This window comes from Coloeus monedula (genome assembly GCF_965178545.1).
Source record: "Coloeus monedula genome assembly, chromosome: 2".
Classification (NCBI taxonomy): domain Eukaryota; kingdom Metazoa; phylum Chordata; class Aves; order Passeriformes; family Corvidae; genus Coloeus; species Coloeus monedula.
The window spans coordinates 104,980,094-104,994,722 of record NC_138782.1 but is presented as its reverse complement, the minus strand read 5'-3'; the positions used below and the strand labels follow the sequence as shown (position 1 = coordinate 104,994,722).

General features: G+C 36.9%; 1 protein-coding gene across 1 annotated transcript in view; it reads right to left on the bottom strand.

The window, feature by feature from the left end:
* TAF1B (TATA-box binding protein associated factor, RNA polymerase I subunit B) overlaps positions 1-14,332 on the bottom strand; it is a 42,171-nt gene extending 27,839 nt beyond the window's left edge. Inside the window, exons 1-5 of the mRNA XM_082300477.1 lie at positions 14,240-14,332; positions 13,872-13,967; positions 13,149-13,281; positions 9,742-9,898; positions 3,416-3,515 (exon numbers count right to left, since the gene is read on the bottom strand). Of these exons, the coding sequence (XP_082156603.1) occupies positions 3,416-3,515; positions 9,742-9,898; positions 13,149-13,281; positions 13,872-13,967; positions 14,240-14,245 (492 nt within the window). The 5' untranslated portion in view covers positions 14,246-14,332. The remainder of the gene's footprint in view (positions 1-3,415; positions 3,516-9,741; positions 9,899-13,148; positions 13,282-13,871; positions 13,968-14,239) is intronic.
* Positions 14,333-14,629: the final 297 nt, after the last annotated feature.

Genomic DNA, 14,629 nt, shown 5'->3' with positions numbered 1-14,629 from the left:
CGTTTTGGCTACTGGAACAAGCCTTAGGATGAGTAGAGATTTACTGCAGTTAAACAATTTGCAAATAACAAGAAAAAAACCCTTGACCTCCTGCACAGAACAAAACTAAATACTTAAATATCTTATTCTTTCTTCATACACACAAAAATATTTTAATCAAATGGAATACCTGTTTTAGAAAAAGGAAATTTTGCTTTAACACCCTTGTACTGGGAAGTTAGAACTTCTGAATAAAGCAGGAACGTCTTCCTGCTGCTGCTGTTTGCCCTGTTAACACTCCAATTGTACATTTAGGTAAAAACCTATTTTCCAAAGGCTAACTTCTAACATACACAAGATTTTAACAGAGGAAAGGATAACTAAGATGACTAATCAATTAAAAGCTTAGAAAACTGACTTGGAGCAATGGAAAGATAAATACATATGGAAGATAAACAGCTCATTTTTCACAAACATCTTCTATAAAGTACTTTTTTTCTTCATAAAGCACTTTTGAGTAGTACTGATCTCCAGCTAGGCCCTGACACCTGTCTAAAAGTTATACGTCACGATAAAGATGATACAGGGAGCTGGAGGCTCCTTTCCTCTTTATTTATGAGCCAGTCATGCCCAAAGCTCCCAGACCTCTGGACAGAAGTGTTCAGATACAACTACCTTTGTGGAAGGTATTTTAAATAAAATTCAGTTTGAGCAGAATGAAGAATTATGCCCTTCTTGTCAGCTGTTCCATTACCAAAATATGAAGGGCCTATCTGCCACCTATACTGAAAATGTGAAATAGAATACAAGGCATACTTGAGGTCAGAAGGGACCTCTGGAGATTATACATACACTCCAACACCTCTGCTGAAAGCAGGATCAACTACAGCAAGCTGCTCAGGACTGTGTGCCATCAGGTTTTGTGCACCTCTGAAGATATGGACTCCACAGTGGTCCAGGGTCGCCTGTTCCAGCACTCAGTCACCCTTACACAGTGAAAAAGTTTTATACTTAAATGGAATTTTCTGTATTTCAGTTGTCTCCTGTTCTTCCACTGCACATCACCAAGAAGAAAGCCTGACTCCATTGTCACTCCTCCCTGACACGATATTTATACACATTACTGAAATCCCCCCCAGCCTTCCCTTCTCAGTGATAAAACCCCCAGCTCTCTCAGCCTCTCCTTGTACCTCAGATACTGCAACCACACCTCTAATTGCTAAGTAGTATGCAACACAAGGAAAAATTGTCAGTGATACAAACTCCATTCCTAAATTACACAGCACAGAAGTTCATCACAGCTGGGAAGCCTCAAACTAGTCACATTCCTTGCATATGGAATAGCACTACTAAATGACAAGTCATAAAAAAACCCTTTGTGCATGTGCATGTGTACATACACATGCCACTACACAGAAAGTAAATGTGACTCACCTTGTAATAATGTTGCATTCACTTTCTAACACCTGTAGTAACTTCATCCTTGTACAAATTCAGCATATTTTGGGTATGTGGGAAATTACTACTAAAAAAAGTCTTTAAGCCACTGAGAATATTTATATACAAGATGAGCCTCATCAAGTTAGGCTTCATCTGCATTTAACTGACAAAATGGTATTTAGTATGATTTCAAATCCTTCAAGTTATTATAACATAATTACTTCTTGATTCAAATTTGGGATGCACAGGACACAACTAAATGCACTAAAAATCTGTTCAAAATAAAAAAGGAGACATATGGAATATTTTGGAACGTTTGCAGCTTATATTCACCAGACTTGAAGCACAAAAAATAATGGCATTAGAGCAACCTACACCCTGGTCATAACAGCCATAATATCATAAAGGTTTTTAAGATAATTTTCTACAAAATATTCTATACAGAGCACAAAGCAAAAAACAATGTAGGCTGTAGTTTCAGAATGTAGTATTATACAATCTCATTTCTTGCTCCAGGACAACAACTTCATCTCTTGAATTTCTGAAAACTCAGATGTCAAAACTAGACACAGGAAGACATTGGTAATCTCAGTGCTGCAGCGAGAAACATGAGATGTAGGAAAGAGCTAGTAAGGATTTTGCAATTATCAGCCTCATGATGTCGTAAAAGAACATTAAAACTAAATAAACCTGAGGATGCCTTACTAAAGTAACACTGAAGGTAAAAGAAGGAGCAGATATTTCTGGAAAGAGGAAACCACAATATTGGAGTGGCTGGAAAATAAATGGTACAGTAAGCTTACAGAACTGTACCTATATATCTCAATGAAAACACAGTTAAGAGATTACTTGATTAGTGTGCATATCTACTTATGCTTTGGAAGTGAGGGGTGCAGCCCTATCCCAACAGGGAACAGTAGGATCCCCCAAAGGCAACTGTCATCTCCTCTCTGTAAACCAGTTCTCCCACTCTGAGGTATGGTACAAGCTTTACAGCTGCAATTCATAAAACAAAAACTCATCCAGGAGATGGAGGCAAAGAAGGACAAAGACTTAAAACCAAGTTTATACTCATATTTCAACCTAACATATCTTTTCTGTTAAGGAAATATCTAAGACAAAGAAATCAAGAGGTTTTATATTAAATTTATCTCCTGATTTTTAGAGGTTGAGGCCGTAATTCTCATTTATCCAGACAGGAAAGCAGTAATATAAAACCAAAAACAATATAAATGTTAAAACTTCTGAAGACACAGCTCCTGAACAACTCATGACCTGCTGAATATAAGCAACGTATTGGAGAACGGTAATGTTACTTGCAACATCATCAGTGAGGGCTTGGCAGAATTGCTGCTTTCTGCTCTTAAAAGCTAAGATTTTATTTGCACACTTCAAAATTCCGTAATAAATTTTTATCTGAAACAGAAATGTCATTGGGCAATTGTTACCACAATGCATAAGAATCTTAAAAATAAGGGAAATTTAAATTTCACTCAAGACTGTCCATTACTATTCAGTTCCTAGAAGAGCTGTAGCCCCTTATCCAGATTTTAGGTTTGATATATTTCAACCAGTACAGCAAGAAACAGAACAAGAGATAACATCTAAAGCATATTTTATGAAAAGAATATGGAATTAAAAACAAATTCAAGAGACATTTCAAATAAGTGCCAAAAGGGATAATATATTGCCCTTAGACTCGAAGCCAAATCCTGTTTCTGAGTGCTTCAAGAGCAGTTCTGAATGCCCTTTTCTCCACAAGTACTTATTGATTTCATTCTAACTTAGGTAATCAGCTTAATAAGACTGGTTAAAGATTAAAGCACTCCAAGTCACAGAGTGCACTAGTTTCTGCCAGGCTCCAATGCTGTGCAACTTGAACCCCACTACACAACAACAGATTTAATCAATTCATTAGTACAGTGACCAAAATAATTAAAATACCACTAAACAACTAAGTTGGATTTTTTAACTTTTCTTTTTAGAAAAAAATTACCTCTACACAAAAGATCCTAAGATCTAGTCCACATAACTTCATCTTCTCCGGAAAATGCTGAAAAACATTCAAATATGGAATGTGTCCTTCAACAACAAACCTGCATTAAAAAAATGAAGACCAAATCAAAATAATACATAGGACAACAAATTCATACGTTTATTATAAAATTAATGTACAAATCAACTTCTGATTTGAAATAACATCAGTATTATGCTGCCTAAGCAATTCAGCCTGAAGTTACACACCCTGAAATGCTCCACAGAACAAAAACCAGTTCAATCATTTAACAGGCTTTTAAGTTCAAGCTCAGATGTGACTGACAAATGATAACGTTACGGCAGTAAGCATACAATCAACAAGTTTACATGGAGTTTGTTCTGCACATTCTTCAATTACTGCATTTTTGGAACTGCTTTAAGCCTCCTTTGAATGGCATGGAATTTTTCTTTTTGTTTCAAAATTCTAAAGCTTTAAGTAAATTTTATTTTTAAAATACACACTTTCTGCTGGAGGAGCTTGAATCAGATAACGTGACAGGGAAGAAAATCACAGAATGATAAGCAGATACACAGAACTGAAACCAAATTGATTACATTTCTATGATGATACTTTTCAAAAAAGTATTACTGAGGTATGAATAGAAATTGTTTTGTATACTAATAAATAAAAATAGTTTAATTTTTATTTGCACACAAATAATGCATCTTTGTTGTTAAAAACTGGTTTTGGTAAGTGGTTGACAGTATTATTTGATATTTTTCTTGAATATATATATACATACACACAAACACACAGATACATATATAAAAGATGAAACTTAACAGATACCAATAAAAAGCCACCACCACACCAAACCCCTGTTCTTATCCAGCATCTTAACAACACCCACAAAAGGACAAGCAAGCACTGAACAAGCACAGGCCTTCACAAGGCAACACACTCATACCACACTAAGGCACACTGGTAGTCTCCCATAGACCTAAGACAGAAATGCCTTCCTGTCTCCTCTCCTCCAAACCAATCTTGTTAAAAGAGTACATTAAACCTGAGTAAGTTAACATTACAAACAGAAAAGACTCTGTTAGTTAAATAATACTAGGACTGAAAACAATTTTCTCCCCTGCTGATAGTGTTATCCGCACAGGACCTCTCTGATCTTGCTACACAGATTAGCCTTGGTCCACAAACATTACATGTCCCTTCTGAGCCTACAGCAATTCACAAGCTCACCTGCTATCTCCCAGTTCCATGCCCTCATCACTATTTGTTCGATTTTATGTAGCGTGTATCTATTGAAGTTGACTAAAATTCTATTTAAAAGCAGAGTTTACAGTTATAGTCTACTTTTTTTAAAGCAGTCTTATCTGAATTTTCAGTTTAATTGAAAAAAAATGAGTTAAATCCAGGATAAAAATAAATAGTTCATTTCATGTTTAAAGCTCTGTCTCAGAATAATTTATAAGGATTTCTGAAAAATAACAGAAATATGAAAAATCATATTGCCCAATAGTTTTTGTTCCAAAGCTCTGCTTATTAGTCTCTTAAATGAAGAAGCAACAGGTGGTACACAATCCTTTCTAATCAAATTGTGTAATGATCATTTTGCTAATAAAATTTCAGTAGCTTTCCTCAGTCAGCAGAAACAGCATTTCCCCACCCCGAGTGGAGATGTACGCTGGGCTCTCGTGAGGTTGCTCTCCAATCCCAGCCCCGGCGCTGGTCCTCGCCACCCCACCTGATCTGCTGAGCAGCTGGCACATCAGTTCCTTAGCTCATTTTAGTCATTCACTAAACTGAGGAACATAAGCTTGAGGTATGGTTTCACAAAGTTGATTGAGCCAAACTAAAAGCTCAACATAACTAGCAGGACCTCCCTCCTTGTGATCCGGTCGTGACCTGCTGTTGCTCATCTCTTCCCCAAATGTAACTCACAACAGCAGCAGAAAAACCACCTGTTACCCTATTGCCAGCATGGGTTTCTTTCATCATCTAACAAACTGTGAGGAGGCTCACAGATGGCTCTACAAGTGAAAGAGTTGGCAGAAGGAAAGGGCAGGAGAAGAGAAAAAAGGGAAGCAGGACCTTCCCCTTTCAGCAACACTGATGCATTACTGGCTCAGCTGATGATAAGCTTTGGCTGACACACATTAAGGCACAATCACACCATTAGCTGTCAGATCTGAAGGCCTGGAACCAATATGCTAGAAGCAGCAAACCCCTGAGCCAGCACAGCAGCAGATGGAAGAGGACAATCAAGACCTTGTTTCGGGTGTGGTGTAGTGGTGATGCAGCCAAACCACCCTCACAGCTTGCTGCCTCAGAAATGGGAAATCCCACCCTCCCTTCAGTCCCCTGCCGCACACTCCTGCCTGCTGACAAAAGCACTTGTGTGACTTCTCAGAGGATCAGATGGAAACTAGACTCTTCCAGGCTTTCACTCCAACCGGAGGCTTTCACTCCAACCAGACGGACCTCCAGACTCAAATGACTGCAGGAACATTACTGCCAGCACAAGGCAGAAAGGCAAGCACATTAACCCGCACTAAAATGTCCAGTGAAACTTTCTTTTACAAAATTAATCTTCTATAGATCTACTTCTTTCAACTAATAAACCATAAACTGGATGAATGCTAGTACCATGACAAGAGAAAAGAACAGGAATGTTTACGCAAGACCACAGCAACAAAAACTTTGAGAAGCTTAAACTGATGCTGGAACCACATCCTTACACTGCAAGAGACAAGAAGCGTCCACCAAGACACCTTTTTCTTAAAAAAAAAAAAAAAAAGAAGTTTTTGTTAACTTGGCTGTACCAAGTCAAAGCACTGCAACTGTTTAAAAAATAGTATCTTTTCTAGCCTGAAATTATTGTCTCCAGAAAAAAAGAACGGTCTTTTCTCTCAGGTTAAAAGTTGTTTTTACACTCTAAAAATACAGCACAAATACCCTGTTATGAATACAATGTGCTTATAGTTCAAGTTTTAACACTTAATCCAAAAGTCCAGATTTGGAATAGCACTTCAGAACAGTTTCTTCTGTCTGCTGTTCCTCCAAACCTTTCATTTAACAGACAGATGGTCAAAACCCCTGTAAGACTATGTTCTATCACGGATGTGCTTGAAAACTTGACTGGCAGATACAGTACACAGTCCATGTTCTTTTAATTACAGCAACAGCATACATTAATAAGGCCCAAGTATGAAAAAAATCCTAGGTCCTCAGCATGCTACAAGGATGTGATGCCCCTGTTAAAGCCACAAATTGATTATAAGTTTAGTCTTGCCAACACAAGGAAGTATAACCTCATTTGAACCGCATGATTTCTCAGAATCTCCAAAGTCTAGCTTCTTGAAATTGGGTTTTTCCAAAAACCAACTACTTTATTATTTAGATGAATAATATACATCATATGGAATATTGTAAGACTATTCACAATGGAAAAGGATTTAATGTGTTGCATAGACTTGAGTCAAACGCTGTTAAAAGTGTTATTTTTAAACCAAAATGTTCCTGTCAGAGGAGGTAATTGTAGTGTTTTTCTGCTAAGTGTGTCAAGTAGCAAAGAGGAGTATATTTTTGGTGTTGTAAATCCTTTAAAAGCTGGCAGATTGCCCAATCATAATGCCTAAGCATGTATCACAAGGGAGGAGTGGTAGTCAGCTGACTTCAGGGTACAGAGAAAACCAAACTGAGGAAAAAACAAGGCAGAACTTTAAACAGAACTCTAATTCAGCTGGTTTAAATAAAATGATTTGCCTACAAAGACTTAAAAGGTAATGCTGAATACTTAAGGCTTTCTCTGCATAGTTTTCATCTTCAGTCTGTCGTTATTTTGATCTGTGTATCTTAGTGCATGCAAAAATGTGAACATTGTCTGATTTCTTAAATATTCAGAAGTTAGAAAAAAAGTATTTTATGGTAGTTCATGCAATTTAAAATTCTTTCTCCTTCTTCATCAAACTTGTTGGAAGGCAAAGACCTTAAGGGTAGGGAGGGAAGCATGATAACGTAATTACAGTCTCATATAACTATCGTATCATGGTAAAACTTAGCAATACAAATAACATTCTTTTAAACCTCACTTTCTGTACTTAATCCAGTTTGTATGTTTACTGTATTTAAAGTTACTGAACTATTATGATTTACACAGTCTTACACACATAAATTGTATCTAATTAAATTATATCCTCTCATTCAAATAATCTTATTTAAATTTCCAATTACTAGTTTCAGATTATACCTTTCTGTGCTATATTTGCTACTTGATTTTTTACATCTTTTTTCAGCTTTTTTACTACTTTCACATTTTCTCTATACCCTTTCAAGTAAGTGTGCTCATCTCTTAAGGATGTTAGTCCAAAGGATAGTCTCCAGGTTCCAGATAATTTTCCAGGATCTTTTCTGCAGTCTCCAACTTTTAAAGTGCCAAATACAATAACTTCCCATTCATATGCAAACAAAGCAATCTATCTTTCCTCTTGACACAGCTGTTGTTTGGTTGGGTTTTCTTCCAACCAAACCATTGTACTAGGACAAGAACATGTGAGGATGTCTTTGCCTGGTATGAGCCAACAGTGCTTCAAGAAACAGTTTCCAAGATACAATAACCAAAGAATATATATTTAATTAATAATTTTTCTCTCCAAACAGGATGGGGTAGCTAATAATTCTGTAGTGTGAACCAGCTGCTCTGTCCCAGAAATTTTAATTTACTACTTGGATTTTTGCCATATACAAACATTATCAGACAGGTTTTACATTATTATTTGCTAATCATTCACAAAAATACAGAGTACGTTATGGTAGTTCTGACTCGTATAGAATTTCCTAAGGAAGACCATAGCTATTAAAAATCTTGTTATTGAGCACTACTTTTGAGTTCTATTTCTTAATCTACTCAATAAATACTTCTGTATTGCAGAGTGCTAGTTTGAATTCTGAATATTATGGCATTTTACTGAAAATTTTACAAGCATCTTTTATGCAATAGCACATCCAGTTATGCAAATATGCAATGGCTTGCACAATTCTGATCAATGAAAGCAACAGCCACCTGTAAAGTCAAAGGGTTACATTGTTTTGCATAGAAATTGATTATCTAGTAGTAACAACTCTACTTCAAGACATTACAAACCTCCCCTTTCTGAAAGTACTTGCAAAAAAAGCATCCTTGACTACCCACCCTTCTTGGAAAGCTTGTACAAAGCTAGAAAAGTGCAGGTGGAAGTTGGCACACCAGGGGAGAACAGCCATGATGGAACATCAGGCTCTGGGGGAAAAACCCCTTGCATTCATCACTCTTTCAGCAGTTCCATCAGTTACAAGCACCACAGGTGGGGGATGATGGACCCATTGCCTTGCCTTTTAACTCACAGGGTATATAGTTGAAAAATAAAAATGAAAGCACTGTATTTTTAATCAGTTTTCCCTTTATTTTGTCTGAGTTTTCAATTTGATTTGCCAATGTATTTACTTGAGTATTTCTACTCCTCAAATTTTGGCCAAGGAATGTTTTTTCACCATCTGTTTAGAAATACCCAATATTTCAACAGTTGTTTAAAAAAAGTAAAAGAATACAAAAGGTCTTCCAAGGAAAATCTAGGAATTCCTGAACTTATTTGAGCCTGAGTTAAAACATTTATTGCCAACAAGAAGAGTTGATGAATTATTTTTCATTCCTGAAGTAAATAAGGAAAGTGTTCACGGCCTTGTTGCAGTGGAGAGAAGGGAACTGCCTTGTCAGCAGTAGCCTGACAGTCTCCTTTTAGCATCAAACCCTATTATTAGAACAATTTATTTCTACTATACTAAAAGGTATTATTCTGAACTCTCATAATTATAGATACAAAGATATAAAGACCAAATGAACTTCCTGTATTAATTTCTGTGCCCAACTTCATTGCATGAAGTTACTTTGCTCCTTTTCAGATCACCGTATACTGCTGGTATTGTTTGTATGAGGACACTGATGTAAGTCCTGGAGAATGTTTACTCATTTAATTCTGACATGCTGACAACAGCAAATATCACGGAAGTGTGGCCATACACACCTCCAGAAAAACTTAAGAAATTTTGAAGGAGAAGAATAAAAAGCTTCTTTAACTTCAAAACCTTCTTCCTTACAGGTCTCTGAAATTCATTGCAATCAACAGAGAATGCTCTCCAACAGTAGCTGCACAAATGGTTATGACAAAGGAAAGATAAAACAACCAAAGAGAACTTCTCACTATTACTGAGCAAATTAGTAAGAGGACAGTAGTACAGATCTAATTTTTTTTAATTATTTATAAAAGCAACAATTCTTCACTAGAGACTATTCATACCTTAAGAGCTCAGACAATGTAATTGGTTCTCTCAACCAGAGTAATGCCATGTAACAAAATGAAAGGGTCATTGGCATCGTCATCCTCAGTTTCTCCTTTTGGTTCTTCATTAAATACAAGCTGCCATCTACTGATCCAGAGTACACAGAGGTGCTCTCTTTGGTTTATGTTAAAAACAGAAAAGAAAACAGCAATTTATATAATAGACGCATGAACCATGGTGTACAAAAAACAAGATAAAGGAACATACAAGGAGCCTTTTTCAGCACCTGGTAACATTTTGAAATTATTACTTTGAGTTTTTTTCTTGTTTGTGTACTTTTCTACAAAACAGTTTAACCCTAATTTATTCATCTACCACAATATGTGATGAGAACCTGTTTCATATAGTGCCATTGCACTTGACCAGGACATTAGCTGCTATACATACAACTGACAGTACTTATGAGCTGGAAATACTGTTTTCCATTTGAGAGAGAAGGGAACTGTGAGGAAACAAGGGAAAATTTATTGTATTTAAATCAATGACTCATAGTTGGGGATTAAAACAGTTTTAAACTTCAACACAAGCAGGACTTTAATGAAAAAGTCATTTACTTTGCAGAAATTTTACTGATGTTAAAAGTTTGCCCTAATTCCATCTGGCCTATAATCTCTAACTGTGGAAACACAGATATTCTTTTAAAAAATGTACATAAATCCAAAGAAACAACTTTAGAATAAGAATGTAGGAAATGGTAAAGATGGTGGGAAAAAACCCCAAATAAATACACATCCAAATGTCCCTAGTTCCTTACCGAGATGAATCACTAAAAACAAAGAGAAAATTTAATTTAGTAGAGTAATTTATGGATTTGGAACTTCTTCAGCAGTGAAACCTCAGAGCTCAGGAAAGAGGACCAAAAAAACAAAATAAAAAGCCTGTAAGCCTCTCTTCCCTACATCATGACCCAGCCAGGATGAAGGAAAATGCATTTAAAGCACACCAGCACCGAATGTCAGCATTGACTCTGCAGAGACTTCTCTCACTGCATTTCCCCACAAACTGTTCACCTGTTTAGACAGGAATGGCGAGAGCTGAATCCACAGCTCCCCAGCTGGGAGCTGCAGGGCCACGGCAAACAGCCGGCTGAAAACAGTTTGAACCTTCCGAGAGCCCGGAGGCTCCGCGGGCAGGCGACAGCCACGCCTGCGAGGTGGCAGGGTCAGCGGGACAGGTCCAGCACAGCGCCCGCAGCACGGGGACACTGCACACAGCGCTTCCAGGGCCGGGCTGCGATGCCACCTACCGGCCCCGGAGCTGCGGGCACGGCACAGCCCCGGCACAGGGTCTCTGAAATTCACTGCCATCAACAGAGAACGCCCTCCAACAGCAGCACAGGCTCACCCCGCCGGCCCGAGATCCTGCGCACAGCGGGGCATCCCATCACGCACAGGTGCGCCAGGGAACACAGGGAACATCAGTTCAATCCCCAGAGTCAACTGCTTCACCTTTCACATGGATACTTGTGCTTAAAGGCAGCTTCGTGACTGAAGCTTCGTTGTTAATTTCACATTTAACTCAATTTAAAATAATCCTCATTACATTTGTGGCCTTAATGATGGCACACAATTTCCTTTTATTTCTTCCAGCTTATGCAAGACAACACAGAGTTACACGCAGCTAATAATTTAAGAGTTTTATAGGCTTCTCTAGCAATATCTCAGTGCTATACTCACTGGAATTTGCTATTAACCCTACACAAAAATAACAAAAAAAATATTTGCCGTCCGGACAAGCCTCTTAGAGAAAGAAGGGTGTTGAGGTTTACAGCCTGTAGCAATAACAGCTCAGCAAAAACAACACAGAAAAAAAATTTATAATCTTCACAAGAGTTTACAATAGACACTATTACACATGTTAAATTTCAATAGACAAAACTATTTCTATTTGTCTGATTTCACCAAAATTTGCTTTTACTATCACTGAACTCTTAACTAATTTCAAGAGATTTTAGTGAAATTGATGACTAGTGGAGGCTGAACTCAACCTCTGAAACAACCAACCAAGACAATAAATTATGGCCTACCTAGCTGTTCTAAAACTCTAAGGAACAGACCTATGAAAGGCACAAGTACCAAGGAAGAATGAGTTCCTCTAGACATCAAAAAGGAGAAGAAAATTCAAGGGAATACTTTCACTAGAAATACTTCACTCAATTCTTTCCTTTTTGTATTACATTTGTATAACACCCAAGATCCTACATGCACGAACATACAGTGACTCTTTACCTGAAAATGTTGTCATTTTAATATGTAAGGATGAAAGCTTCCAGCATAATATTCACAAAAATTTGCATCACCATTTTTATACCTTCCCTTCCCCCTCCCTAATTCTGTCTGGAGTTTTAAACATGCATTTATTTTTCTAAATTGCTGCTGATCAAATTTCTCATTCTATTACCACTTCCGGACCTTATAAAATAAAGGGAAAAGCTTGAAAAAACAAGATTGCATTCTTCTGAGGGTAGACAGGCAATATCACAGAACAACAGAAACATGACATAAGGAGGATAGTACGCAACAAGGGAGTAAGAAACGCTGAGACAGATAAAGAAGGAAAAATCAAGCAAAGAATAAAGCAAGAAAGAAAACCATCATAAGTTTAAAACACAAGCAAAAGCTTTCAAATGTGCCTTGAAATGCATTTCCGGTATCAGGCATTGCAGCATTGTCTGGCATTACACTTGCCCAGCAGAACCTAACACTCCAATTTTCTACTACATTTAAAAACTTCAGCATTCTGTAAATATTTTCCAGCTGCTGTTGTGAGCAGAAAAGAGAAACTGACGGAATGCTAAAATACAATTTTTCATAGAAGAGGTCATTGGGAAAGCAGTAAAAAGGCTGTGAAGACAAAAGATACAGAAGTACCAAAGTAATGTAAAGAAAAAAATTAAAAAGCTCAATATATCTATGGGATTAAAAAAAAAAAATACACTGCCCTAAAGAACAAACTCATGTTTTTTAACACCAAAGTCATGACAGCCAGCTCTGTTACTGGTTAAGTAAGTGCTTATTCTTCAAAGCTGCTGTGCTTGTGAACATATAGCTTTGCAGATGTAACAGCAATTTTTTCCCACTCCAAACAGGAGGCATGGAGCAAACTTGCTATAAATCAGAACTTCCTCCTTCATTTCCCATTGTATTTCCAGGTCCTGTTCAACTTTCATCTCCTTGGGTAGGGGTTGGGGGAGGAAGTCTTCTATTTCTGGTAGAATATAAAGTCGTAGTGGCAAACAAGACTGAAAACTTTATACCTTCCAATAGTTCCTCCAATTCACTGTACACAAATACACTTTATATTTATTTCTATTTAAAAACTACAGAAAAACTGGTTTTCAGATAGTTCAGTTCACCGCTCCTACCTGAGACCTTGGTCACTGATGAGGCAAAGCTGCAGTCAGTCTGCAGATCCCCCTCACTTTCAGACAGAGACAGCAAGTGCAGAAGGCTGGGTCTCTCTGGATCACTGTCCACATCAGTACTGCTCTCACATACCTGGGTTTTGTAAATAAATACTTGTATTAGCTATTCTTGGTTACTGTTTTGATTGTAACAAACAACATAAAGCACGACAAATGCAGAATTTACAGTAAAAGTTAAAACCCAAACTGTTCACATTTTTATTCTATGAATCACCAAAAAGTGAAAAAGAAAGAAAGAAGTAGTATTTTTAAAGAATTTCTCAAGATTAAAAAACGTTTATTGACTACATTTTAATCTGCTACAATAACCAGAAAGTTGACAATACACAGAATCAAAGCTTGATCAAATGAGTAACTTCAAGAGAGCAGGCAGGAAAAGGATGGTAGCTGATTTTTACACTGTGATTTCTATTTACTGATTATCTATGTCAAGACAAAGCAATATTTTCAAATAAGCAGTTTCAAATACTCACAGAAATATTCATCTCTTGAAATAGGTAAAAAAACCCAAAACCCAATAAAATGGACATGTGCAAGCCTGTTTATGTGACTTCCTTAATACTGAAGTGACATTACCCGCAAGAAAGGTAGCATAAACAAAGATTTCTGTCCTTGCTTTAAAAAAGATACCAAACATCTCGTGGGATTTGAGCTTTCACTTACTGACAATGCTTTCACAGTTTCCCCAGCTGGTCTCTTGCAATATGCCTGTTTGCTCTTCTGAAGGTAACACCTCCAAAAATTGCACAGAATTTCATCCTGATAAACACAAATGGATGGTAATTAGTACAATGTTTACAAGGTCATTAATTTCTAACTCAGGAATCTGAATAATATTCCATCTCTAATTTTATTAACTGTGATTTATAAAATATGTTTTAAAATACCAGATAAACAAATTTTGATTTCATATGCTCAACATTTCTAAACGGGGAGTTGCATGATTCACTTTAAAAATTAAAATCTTTTAAAATACCCCCTTCTGTAAAACACACACAGGGAGTGTACAACTCACACTGACATCTACATACCTTCATTTGTGGACATACTCCTAATGCTTCTAAAGCTTCTGCTTGTTTCTTGAGTACCAGCTGAAAGCCTTCACAAATATACCACTCACAGCCTCCATCTAAGGGAAAAAAAGGGGGACTAAGTTTGTTTGTACTGTTTGGGGGTTCTTTAACCTTATCCACACTTATCTCCATATCTCTAATAATTTCAGATCCTAGTGCATAAACCAGCTACAGAATACTCTATTAACTTCCATTTATTCACAGCCTTAAACAAGAAGAAAAGTTACTTAACAAGAACTTCATGCATTTCCTAAGAATAATATAATTCATTATAATGTCTAGTGTGGCATTTGCAATTGAGTGGAGCATTGTTAAATTACTAGTTTAAAAATAACTGAGAACCTGCCA